At 46.5% G+C, this 12,105-nt stretch overlaps 1 protein-coding gene across 4 annotated transcripts in view; it reads left to right on the forward strand.

Annotated features, from left to right (window-relative positions):
• The window catches only part of RUVBL1 (RuvB like AAA ATPase 1), an 81,940-nt gene that overhangs the window by 48,952 nt on the left and 20,883 nt on the right, over nucleotides 1-12,105 (forward strand). For 3 of the 4 annotated variants that reach the window (XM_082414014.1, XM_082414012.1, XM_082414015.1), the window contains exons 2-3: nucleotides 2,657-2,743; nucleotides 9,363-9,495. In XM_082414014.1, the coding sequence (XP_082270140.1) occupies nucleotides 2,696-2,743; nucleotides 9,363-9,495 (181 nt within the window). In that variant the 5' untranslated portion in view covers nucleotides 2,657-2,695. The remainder of the gene's footprint in view (nucleotides 1-2,656; nucleotides 2,744-9,362; nucleotides 9,496-12,105) is intronic. The other variant, XM_082414013.1, reaches the window with a different exon arrangement.

Raw genomic sequence — 12,105 nt, forward strand, 5'->3', positions numbered from 1 at the left:
AGAGAGGAAATAGTGACAGGGCCAAGGTGACTTTGAAATTTCTCTTTATCCAGCTTCTGCTCTCGGAGGGCCTGTCTCTGCAAGTAGCTGACATTGTTGAGGACTTTTCATGTGCCGAGCGCTGTGCTAAGCAGCTCCGTTTCCATTGTCTTTTTGTTTTCCTCCACTTTGTTATGACACTTTTCAGACATACCAAAAAGTTGAAAGACTTGTGTAGGGCGTACCTGTGTGCCTGAATTCTACAAGTAACATTTTACTCTGTTGCTTTGTCTTCTATCTGCTCATTTATCCATCTAGCAATCTGCTTTTGCATTTCAAAGTAAGTTGTAGACATTAGTATACTTTACCATAAACCCTTTAGCCTTTGTGCCACTATGCTATGAACTCTGTTTTCAGATGAGGAAACTGTGGTTCCTAGAGGTTAGGTTATGGATCTAAGGGTACTCGGCTGGTAATTGGTAGAGCCAGGATTTAAACCCAAGTCTATCTGACTCCAGAATCCATACTCTTAACTCTGACGCTGTGTACCTCCATACGAATATGAGCTTCCCAAGGATAGAGACCGGGTAGTATTATATAGCCAGAACTTGACTCATTATAGGGACTCAGAATTTACGTACTGAATTATTGGGCATCCCACCTCTGCTACCAGGTCCTTGTTTGAGTCTGGTCACATTAGCAGCCTCCTTGATGTTTAATGTCCTCATCTGAAAAATGAGAGTTAGACTAGGTCATCTTTTAAAGGCCCTTCCAGTTCATACTTTTTAAATTTTGGAATTCACTGGACATGTCTCACTGGAGAGAAGGAGCCTAAATGGAAGAAGATTAAATGGAGGAGGAAGTGTGTGAATAAGAGTACGTAGCCAAGGTTGGCAAAGGCTCTTCTACCTCTTTTGAGTTGCCCAAAGAGTTCCAGTGCTGAGGATTATGATATCAGAGGTTACTGTGGAAAGACCATAATGGCTCTTCTGTCTTTTTAGAAATGCAGCATCTGAAGAATATCTTCTAGGCTCTGTGAAGTGTACTGTGCTTTTCCCGCTGAGCCAGAAATGGAGTAGGGCACATCCACATGCATTCCTTGAACCCATGTTTTTGAGGGGCTAAGTGTGGGACCAAGGTACGTCTCCATAGTCCGTGGGGAAAAGCGGGAGAGGAGATAAGATGCGCTCACAAGACCCTGTCCACAAGGTACCACCCAGGGAGGGGAGCTGTGGGCCTGCCCTGAGGCAAGGACGGTGCACCTTGGAGACAGCTGTGCTTTAGGTTTTTAGATCAGTGTGAGAAACCTTGAGATTAGGTGTTTAAGGAGTGTGACTTTCTCAGCCTTACTCCTTTAGAGTTAAATATTCTAAAATACATAAAACCAGGAACCCATTTATGGAATTTCTAAACATATATACACACACGTATCAGTATGCAGTCAACTCTTGAACAACATGGGTTTGAACTGCACGGGTCCACTTATTCGCAGATTTCTTTCAATAAATACGTATTAGGGTGCAACATGACCCCCAGTTGGTTGAATCCAGGGCTGCTGAACCACAGATATGGAGGGCTGACTGTATAGTTAAGCGCTGATTTTCGCCTGCGTGGAGGTTGGGCGCCCCTAACTTCACGGGTTCATGGGTCAACTGTATATACGTGTATGTGTATGCAAAATACATGCTGTATGTATATAATGTACATACCTGTCTATATATAATATATGCTGTAAATGGCTTAATACTCAGAATATTTAAAATATACGAACAAACAAGTAATTTAATCTTGAGGATTTGAAGGGCATTCCTTGGATCTTAGGATGCCGTAGGTTAAACCTCACGTGCAGCATTTGCTTACAGCATTCTGGGATAGCTAGCTGATGGCCAACTAGTAGAATATGTCATTGATTCTTAGCCCTTAGTGGGTTAATTTGGGCATCTGATGAAAGCTGTGACCCCTCCCTGGAAAAATGCACATTTGAACATATACACACAGTCTTGTTTCCAATTTTGAGGTGTGTGGGCCCCTGGAGTATATGCCAGTGCTCCCATTTGTACCCCTCCTGTCCGTTCTCCACATAGCAGCCATCAAGATCCTTTAAAAACAAATTTTCAGAACATGACATGTGGCCTAAGGCTTTTCCTTGGCTTCCCACTACACGTAGAATAAAATCCAAACTTTACTATGGACTGGAAATTCTGTTCTGGGTGCTGCCTCTCCTGCCTCCACCACCCCATCTTCCCGGTCTGCTTGTTTTCTGAACTCTGGTCAGCACAGCTTTTCTGTCCCTTGGACATGCCAAGCTCAGGACTGTATTTTGACTTTATTGTTTCCTTTGCCTGGAACACTGACTCCTGCCCTGCCTGCAGCTTTGTATATCAAATATAATGTCAAAGAAGCCTTCCCAGATCACTCTTTATTATAGAGTAACCTCTGCCCCCAGCCACTTGCTCGTTTGTTGCCCTTTTTTCTTCATAGTAGAGATTCTGTGTTTGTATGTCTCCTCCACTAGGACATGAGCTCCATGGCCCTCTACTGCCTCTGGCACCTAGAACAGCGCCTATGGTGTCCTGGCACTCGATGAGTCTGAGTTGTGTGGACCAGACACTGGACTTTTTCCTCCTGTGAAACATTTTAATATTGATTTATTATTTCTTTCTATTGTGGTGTCTAGGCATGTGGTGTGATAGTGGAATTAATCAAAAGCAAGAAAATGGCTGGAAGAGCTGTCTTGTTGGCAGGGCCTCCTGGAACTGGCAAGGTACTCATTTTCTCTCATTTTTTAAAATCTACCCAAGAGGATGATCTTAACGTCTAAGCCAAATTCAATTTGTGTCTTAACTGGTCTTTGTTTAGCTAAATTGGTTATACGTATGTTTTTAAAACCGACGTGCAATAATACAGTTGAGTATCTAAAATCCATGCTTCTAAAATTCAAATTACCCTGGCTGACCTCCAGAGAAAAGAGAGTGAAGTCCTCAGAAGTGTCTCATTGTCTCTGTAATTTGTCTTTTATCTCCTTCAAGTCTCCTTTGCTCTGGAAATACATTTCTGTTGGCCTAGGGCTTCATAAAATCTTGGGAGTGACATCGTACTTGAGGGGGAAAGAAAACCAGTCAGCAAGCAATTTTCCAAATGCTAACTTGACCCAGCACTATTCTGGCTGTGTGAGAGATGGGAAGAAAAAGGAAAAAAGAATTAGAGACGTGATCTTTATCTCCAAGGGCCTTACAGTCTCTCCAGGGCAGAGAGGATACCATGGCAGCACGGAAAACTCCAGCTGAGCACTAAGCTGCGAGGCATCGCCTGATCTTAAATGCAGCTGGAATCGCAGCAGGAGGTGACACTGGGGCTGGTGTGGCTGGAGGGGTTGAAGCTTGGCATTTGACTTTGCAGGGAAGAAAAGGACCTTCCAGGCCGAGGGTGCAGGACAACTTGTGGGATCTGTGAGGGGCTTGGCTGGGTGCTTGAAACGCACTAGAGCCCCCAGTCTGGGCCCTGCTTGTTCTTCAGGAGGGCTGCTTGGTGCAGGAGAGGAGGAGCCTGGGGGAGTCATTGTGTAAAGAAAGGGGTTCCAGCTCTGGTGCTGAGACCCCGGGCAGGTCCCTTAGCCTTTCTGAAGCAGTAGCACGGCCCTGCCTGTTTGAGGGAGTTATGAAAGTGGCAGTTGTAAGATGGTGACTCTAATTATCATTTTGAAGTCATATGATTGAATTGATAGTATGTCTTTTACTGGTGTCTAACAGTAGAGGAGGAAGTGCTATATTTGTGAACAAGTATAAACGTGAGCTTTAATTCCCTTTCTGCTTGTCACTGTATTTACCATTTATTTGCTTACTATTCCTTCTCATATCTTAGACCTTTGCTCTCCCTCCGTTTCCTTCCTAAAGTACATCATTAAGAAGTTCCTTATAGAAGTTTGTTGGTGGCAAAGTCAGGTTTGTATTTATTGTGTTGCCTTTGTTTTGAAAGATACTTATGCTGGATAATAATTCAGTTGACAGATGTGTCCTCTCAATACTGTTTCTCTCAGTGATATTCGCTACCTTTTGGCTTCTAGTGTTGCTTTTGAGAAGACTGGTTTTGAGGATTTTGTCTTTTCTCTCGATGTTTTTGGGATATTTTGGTTTTGGTGTTTCACTGTGATATGTCAAAGGGTGGATTTATTTTCATTTATCCTGCTTGATGTGGATCTGAGTACATATTGTGTCTAATAAGTTCTGGGAACTGGTCAGCCTTTGTCTCTTCAGATGCTGCCTTTCCCTGTTCTCTCTCTTCTCTTCTGGAACTCCAGCTAGGTGAGGTTCCACTGCAGAGGTCCTCTGCCTGGGCCGAGTTTGCCCCCCGGGGAACATTTGGCACTGTCCTGAGACGTTTTCGGTTGTCACACTTGGTTGGGCCGGGAGTGCTGCTGGCATCTTGTGGGTGGAGGCCGGGGGGTTTGCAGGGCACCCTGCAGAGCACAGAGCAGCCCCTGCAAGAGGAGTTCTCCAGCCCAAAATGCCCACAGTGCCAAGACTGGGAAATCCTGGGCTGGAGCTTCTCATTTTGTCTTCTTAGTCTTTGAACCTCTTTTATGTTTGCTGTTGTTTTGACTCTTCTGCGTTCTGGGTAGCTTCATTAGACCTCTCTTCCAGTCTGTCTTGTAAGCTGTGAGGAAGCTACTCTTTAATCCAGTCCATTGAATATTTTCCATTTTGAAAAATTTGAAACCTACAAAAGAGTGGAAAGAACAGTTTGATGAATCCCTCTGTACCCTACTCATAGGTAACTAAGTGTAAATATTTTGTGAGATTTGTGTTTTCTCTATGTTACTTCTGAACCATTTGAAAGTAAGTGCAAGGGACCTTCTCTGTCGTTCCCATGATACTGTCATCCACCCAAGAAATGTAATGTTGCTAATAAAATTAGCTAATATCTAGTTTATATTAAAATATCTCCAAGTCATTTCAGTTTGTGGCTCTTTCATTTTTTTATATTTTTAAATTGAATTATAATCACATATCACACATTGCATTCATTATTGTCTCTTTAGTTTCTTTATTGAGAATAGTTCCCGTCCCCTGCATTTTTGGTTTGTTTTCTTTTATGACACTGACATTTTTGAAGAGCCCAAGACAGTTGTTCTGTAGAGTACCCTACAGCTCTCCTCCAGTGGTTGTCTGATTGTGTCTGAAACATTCAGCCCTTTGGCAGAACGCGATGCAGGTGATGTGTCTGGAACCTGCATCACAACAGGAGGCTGACACCACGTTCCACTGTGAGGGGACTGGTTCCCTCTGAAATTTATAATCATCTGGGAAGTGACACTTTGAGATGTCCTGAATACCCTTTTACCCTATGGCTGTAGCATTCACTGATGGTCATTGCCTTATCAGTTATCACCTTGGTGGTTGCAAAATGGTGATTTTCTAAATCTGTCGTATCCTCTACATATGTTAGCTTGCTTTTTTTTTTTTTGTAATGAAGAAGCCCCTCCCTCCCCCACTCATTATTTTTAATTTCTTCATTTCTTCAAAATCTGTTTTTCGCTTATTTATTTGTTTGTTTGTTTTGGCCGCGCCATGCAGCTTGCAGGATCTTAGTTCCCTGACCAGGGATCAAACCCATGCCCCCTGCAATGGAAGCGTGGAGTCCTAACCACTGGGCCACCAGGGAAGTACCAAAATCTGGCTGTTTTTGATAGCCTCTTGTTCCTTGTTCGTGAAATACTTTCTTTTTTTTTTTTTAATTTTTTAAAATTTATTTTCATTTTATTTATTTATTTTTGGCTGTGTTGGGTCTTTGTTGCTGCATGTGGGCTTTCTCTGGTTGCGGCAAGCAGGGGCTACACTTCGTTGCGGTGCGTGTGCTTCTCATTGTGGTGGCTTCTCTTGTTGCGGAGCAGAGGCTCCAGGCGTGCAGCTTCAGTAGTTGTGGCTTGCGGGCTCAGTAGTTGTGGCTCACAGCCTCTGGAGCACAGGCTCAGTAGTTGTGGCGCACGGGCTTAGTTGCTCTGCGGCATGTGGGCTCTTCCTGGACCAGGGCTCAAACCCGTGTCCCCTGCATTGGCAGGCGGATTCTTAACCACTGGGCCACCAGGGAAGCCCCGTGAAATACTTTCTTATTTATTTTGTATCCTGTATCTGCTTGTGGACTCCTGTTTGATCAAATCTGAGGCTTCCCTGATCTCTTGATTAGGGCCGAGTGCTTCCTGAGAGGACTTGGGAGGGCCCCTGCTGTGCTGCCAGCACAGGGCACATGAAGGAAATGTTGTGGCTTGGGTTGTCTGGCCATCACGCAGTGTAGAGACCAATCCTTCGTCTGTCTGAGAGCCTGCTCGTGAGACTTCCTCAGCCAGAGCTGCGGTGAGACGGACAAGCTTGTCTTTGTCCCTTGGAGATTTTCTCTGTGGCCACCTTGTCTACTGACGTGTGCCCTTCCAGGCTCCTTTTTATCCAGGGGTTCCTGGCATCTGTCAAACACCTGCCCAGCTTTTCAGAGTAGTAAAGTACCTTGCAATGATAGTTTACTACTCTGGGTCTATCATGACTGCTTACTTACTCTAGATGTTTTGTAACAGGAGGGAGTGGCCGTGGCTCTAGTGGCCGCTTTGCTGGAAGCATCGGTCTCTGGTGCTTTTGTAACATTGTACCCATGGACCTCAAGGTTCAGACAACTTAACTGAGTGGCCGGCAGGAGTGTGGTGCTTGTTCAGGGTATGGCCATTCCCCTCCTGAGGCCTGCACACTCTTAATGGGGCTTTGGGTTTGGGTTTTAGAAAAAGGTGTTCGGATGAAGTTGAAAACAAAGTAGGTTTTTTAATCTTTTGGCAACAGCCTCTTTTTTGTGCCACTTGCGTGGGGGGTGGGCACAGAAATAGGTCTTGGAGATTGGGGTTTTCATCCTGACCCTTCTGCTTGCTAACTGTTTGACTTTGGGGGAGCTGGAAGTTTCTGAGTTTCAGTTTCTAGATTCACAAAGTGTGAACTAGAGTATCAAGTTCATAGGCTGCTTGGGAGGGCTCAGTGGGATCCCTCGTGCACGTCACCCGGCCCTATATAGTAGGTGTAGGTACGAGGGCTCAGTGGGATCCCTCGTGCACGTCACCCGGCCCTATATAGTAGGTGTAGGTATGAGGGTTCAGTGGGATCCCTCGTGCACGTCACCCGGCCCTATATAGTAGGTGTAGGTACGAGGGTTCAGTGGGATCCCTCGTGCACGTCACCCGGCCCTATGTAGTAGGTGTAGGTACGAGGGTTCAGTGGGATCCCTCGTGCACGTCACCCGGCCCTATGTAGTAGGTGTAGGTACAGTCTGCACAGTAGCCACATCGTATGCCAGCCTTCTGGGAGCTTTAAGTGGAGGAAACTAGACACACCTGAAGCATTTCTTAACCAAGCATTTATCATATTTTAGTGGGATATGTCGATCATCTCTTCTGTATTTGGTAGTGGTGGGGGTCTGCATTGAATCAGATGCAGCACTGTCTCTGGAGTTCACAGCTGCGGGAGGGGGGTTGGGGCCTGTAGCGACAGGGGAAGAGGAGGAGGAGTGACTGGAGAGGTGGCGGGGTTGGGATAGAAGGTGAGCGTGGCCGGCCCGAGGCTCCTGCTGGGAGCCCTGGTGTCAGCATGCTGCTACCTGTCCCGTTACGCTCCAGAGATTTTCCCTTCGCTCTTAGGATACCAGAGGATGCAGCTTTAGAGGTATCAGCCCTGAGGGCACAAACTCAGATGCCGACTCAGACGGGCAGTGGGGCTGAGTGCAGTGCCCGGGAGCCCGCACGCGCCCTTGCTGGGGAGGCAGCTGCCCGCGTGCCCACTCCCAGTGCTGCCACGTGGTCACGGGGCCTCCTGTGGCCAGACCTTCTTGCTTCTCAGAAGAAGCTAAATAATTGTATTTTTATGTGAAATTTCCCAGCGTTAGAAAATGGGCAACAACTGAGTTTAAAAACATACATGAGGACTTCCCTGGTGGTGCAGTGGTTAAGAATCCGCCTGCCAATGCCGGGGACATGGGTTCAGTCCCTGGTCTGGGAAGATCCCACATGCCACAGAGCAACTAAGCCTGTGCGCCATGACTACTGAGCCTGTGCTCTACAGCCCATGCTCTGCAGCAAGAGAAGCCACTGCAGTGAGAAGCCCGCGCACCACAATGAAAAGCAGCCCCCGCTCGCCGCAACTAGAGAAAGCCCGCGCACAGCAACGAAGACCCAACACAGCCAAAAAAGAAAGAAAACACACATGAGGCTCTGCAGGCCAAAACAGGAGCAGTCTGTGGGCAACCAGTTTGCTACTGGTGATGTAACCCAGGACTTTGATTTGACAGATGAGGAAGTCAGGCACCAGAGATTTGCCATGTACCCAGGGTCACGCTGAAGATTAAACTGTCACCAAAAGTGCAGTGAACAGAAGAGGAACCTTTACTGAGCCAGTTTTAAAACTGTCTCGGAGATCCATGTCATCCTTCAGTAGCAACCTTGTTCTCTTCCTTAGCCTGTACACCTTGGGGACCTTACCTGGGCTCTCGTGTCAAAGTTGAGGAAAGGTGAAAACGGTATTAAAAGGCCGTGGTCTTTCCCCGTCCTGCACCAGCTTTAAGGCACTGGCTTTTCATACTTGCTCTTTGACCATACATCGGTTAGTCTTCGTCTCTTCAGCATCTGCCAACAGTAGTTATCTTAGCAAAGGTCAGTTTGTAGTTTATTAGGGCATGTTCACGTGTAACTTCACCAGCTCATAGCTTCAGAATCCTAGCTTGTGTGTCATTCTTCATGGTTTGCGGGGCCACTCAGCATAAAGTGAACATCCTGTCAGTTGTTCCTTGATTATTGATTTCTAATGGGTTGTAAGTTGGTGCCTTGCTGTGTCTGTAAAGACAGAAAGCAGTATCTCAAAGACCCAGTGGTGCTGTTCTACTGCGACGAGGTCAGAACCCTGTTTTGACACTGAGGGAACAGTTTTGGAAGACTATACTGACTATTCTGATGGGAATCTGATCTCTGGAACCCTGCTGTCAGACTTCAAGGTTCCACTGTGCCATTTTCTAGATTATGGTACCGAGGACGTGTTATTTAATCTGTGTCTCAGCTTCCTCATTTGTGAAATGGGGAGAGTAGTGGTGTCCACTTTGTAGGGTGAGTGGGAGGGGCATGTGAAACATCGCGAACTGGACTGGCCAAGTCTCAGTCGTGACAACTGTTGTGATGACAGGGACCATCATGCTAGAAATTGACTGTCCACAAAAGTCATTAAACGTTTATTGTGAAACATGCAAACTCTATTAAAACTAAAGGGCTAGAATTTCAGTTCCTAGTTAATAATTTTTTTATAGCATATGTTCCTGAAGTATATTTGAAGAATGTGAAACAAGTGCATTTCCTTTGTTTTCTTCTGTAGACAGCTCTAGCTCTGGCTATTGCTCAGGAGCTGGGTAGTAAGGTCCCTTTCTGCCCGATGGTGGGGAGTGAAGTTTACTCTACGGAGATCAAGAAGACAGAAGTGCTGATGGAGAACTTCCGCAGGGCCATTGGTGAGTACCCTGCCTGCGCCCAGTACCCATCTGCACCTAATGCCCTGTCCATGCCTGTCCGAGGCTTGTCCTCACTTGCCTCTTCCTTGTGAAAATGCCTCTAGGACTTGTATTCATGGCACTGCTGTTTTTCTTTTGGTGCCATTAGTGTTATCTTTGCAAACAAAACAAAAACCCAGCTTTTCCAATGGAAGTGCTTTAGCAACCAGCAAATGTGGGCCCAGCTGTGGGGCTGGGGTTCTTCATCTGACAAAGTAGATTTTCCTGGCAGCCCTACTGTGCTTTTAGAGATGACAGTCCACTGAAAAAGTTCTGGACGTAAGCCAACAGCACTGTGTGTCGTGCTGTCAGAACGCCCGGCCTGCATGCTGAGCCGGTCAGCGAGCGAGGAAACCATGTGGGACGGTGGAGCTTCAAGGCTGTGGTGCCAACCGTGCAGGGCCTGGAGCTGCTGTACTGACTGCCTGTGACGTGCCAGGCCCGCCACTGACTGTGGCCTTTCACTCCCCAAGAGGAAATTCTCAGTCTGCATTTTGCATCTGATGAAACAGTCTCATAAAGTTAAATAACTTGCCTACTGTGACCCAGCTAGTAAGTAGCAGCGGCCCTGCAGTCTGACCCTACACCTGTCTGCCTCTGGAGCCCGTGCTCTGACCATGTGCTGCGAGCAGAAAATGGCCGCTCTCCTGAATTTGTACCTCTTGCCAGCCGGGACTTCTGGGACATTCTCCTGGCCCCATTCCTGCTGGTCTAGTTCTGGGGAAATCTTAGTTTCCCTCAGACCTACTTGTAGACATAGCTTATTCCTGTTAAGCTATGAAAAAATATTTAATGCACACATGAGTGTCTATATCTAGGATATACTTGCTGAGTTGTTGTCAAAACAAGGTAAGGGGCTTCCCTAGTGACGCAGTGGTTGAGAATCCGCCTGCCAATGCAGGGGACACGGGTTCGAGCCCTGGTCCGGGAAGATCCCACATGCCGCGGAGCAGCTAAGCCCGTGCGCCACAGCTACTGAGCCTGTGCTCTGGAGTCTGCGAACCACAACTACTGAGCCTATGTGCCACAACTACTGAAGCCCGCGTGCATGGAGCCCATGCTCCTCAACCAGAGAGGCCACTGCAGTGGGAGGCCCACGCACCGCGATGAAGGGTGGCCCCCGCTCACCGCAACTAGAGAAAGCCTGCACGCAGCAGCGAAGACCCAACGCAGCCAAAAATTTAAAAAAACACACATATATATATATATATATAAATATATATGTATATGTATTTTTTTTTCTGACATTGATAAAAGATGACAAAACTCACCTTTACATGAATGCATATGTTTGGGTTGATTAAAGTTAACTTAAATGCTTTAAAACTTGAAAAAATAGAGATAAATTTCCTGGGATTCTGATTTGTGATTTGCCATTTTTGAGGGGACGAGACAATGCAGTTCTTTTGATGGCAGCAAGGTGAAGAGAAATTTCTTGATCCTGACACAGAATAAAAAGACAGGCCATTGACTGTCTTCAAAAAGGAACCCTGCCCATCTTCCTCTGCCTTTGAATTCCTGTGAAGTGGCAGAGGGGGTGGGGAGGAAGTGGTAAGCTGACCAGAAATAAAAAGCAAGGAGTCTGTGCTGTTTCCTTGACGTGATGAAGGTCCCTGTCAGGGATTTAGAAACCTGAGCCAGCAGATGAAACCTGTGTCGTTCACGATGTCATTGCCGGAGATAGCGCCAGCCCGACCCTTTTCCTGGCTAACAGCCGGTTTCATTGTCCGTCACCCACATCCCCTGCCTGCTTGTCAGCACAGAGCAACTTCTAAACAAATATGGGGACTAGTGAGAGACGGGAATGCCTTTCTTCCCCTACTCAAGGAATTTCATGTTACAGTCGTCTACCAGTAAATAGAGGGAAGCATTCCATTTGAAGGAACTTATCTATGTGGGATATAAAAGTTTTGATTTAAAAAAAAAATCAAAGTTAATTTTAAAAGTACAGCAATTTCCAATTTTGTCAGAATCTTCTGTTGTCACAATTCATGTTGTTTGGAAAATTTTTGTCTTGATATTCAGGAACTAAGCATTAGGTACGGTAGAAATGAAATGCAGCCTCTCTTTTGGGACTATTCCAAGACTTCCATTTGTAGCTGATCAGATTAAAGGAAGGTAGAGTCAAACTTTTCCTTAACTTTAATATCTGAGAGTCTTTGTCCTGATTGGGTTTCTGGGGAAAGAAGGCAAACAACCCAGTGATAAGATAATGACCAGGTTTGAAGGTGGGAAGGGACTGAGAGTGTCTGAACCATGGGCGGTGTTCCCCTGTGCCGCTGGGGTATTTCCCTGTTAGGACCGAGGCGGCTTGGTGGTGAGGGCACCCAAACCATTACGGGGCTTCCCACCCTCAGAGCAGTGTACGGCTCCACGTCCTGAGCAGAACAGAGTTCTTCACTCATTCTTCAGATGAGTGTCTCTCAGCTGGGGCTGTGCATTGGAATCATTGGGGGGGCTTTAAACTCCTAAAGCTGACAGGGTCCCAGCCCTTGAGATTCGGAGGCAAATGGTCTGAGTGCAGTCGAGGAGGGAGGAACTGTAGACGCTCTCAGGTGAGTCTGCAGGGTG

This window comes from Balaenoptera physalus (assembly GCF_965194825.1).
Source record: "Balaenoptera physalus genome assembly, chromosome: 11".
In the NCBI taxonomy this organism is placed as follows: Eukaryota; Metazoa; Chordata; class Mammalia; order Artiodactyla; family Balaenopteridae; genus Balaenoptera; species Balaenoptera physalus.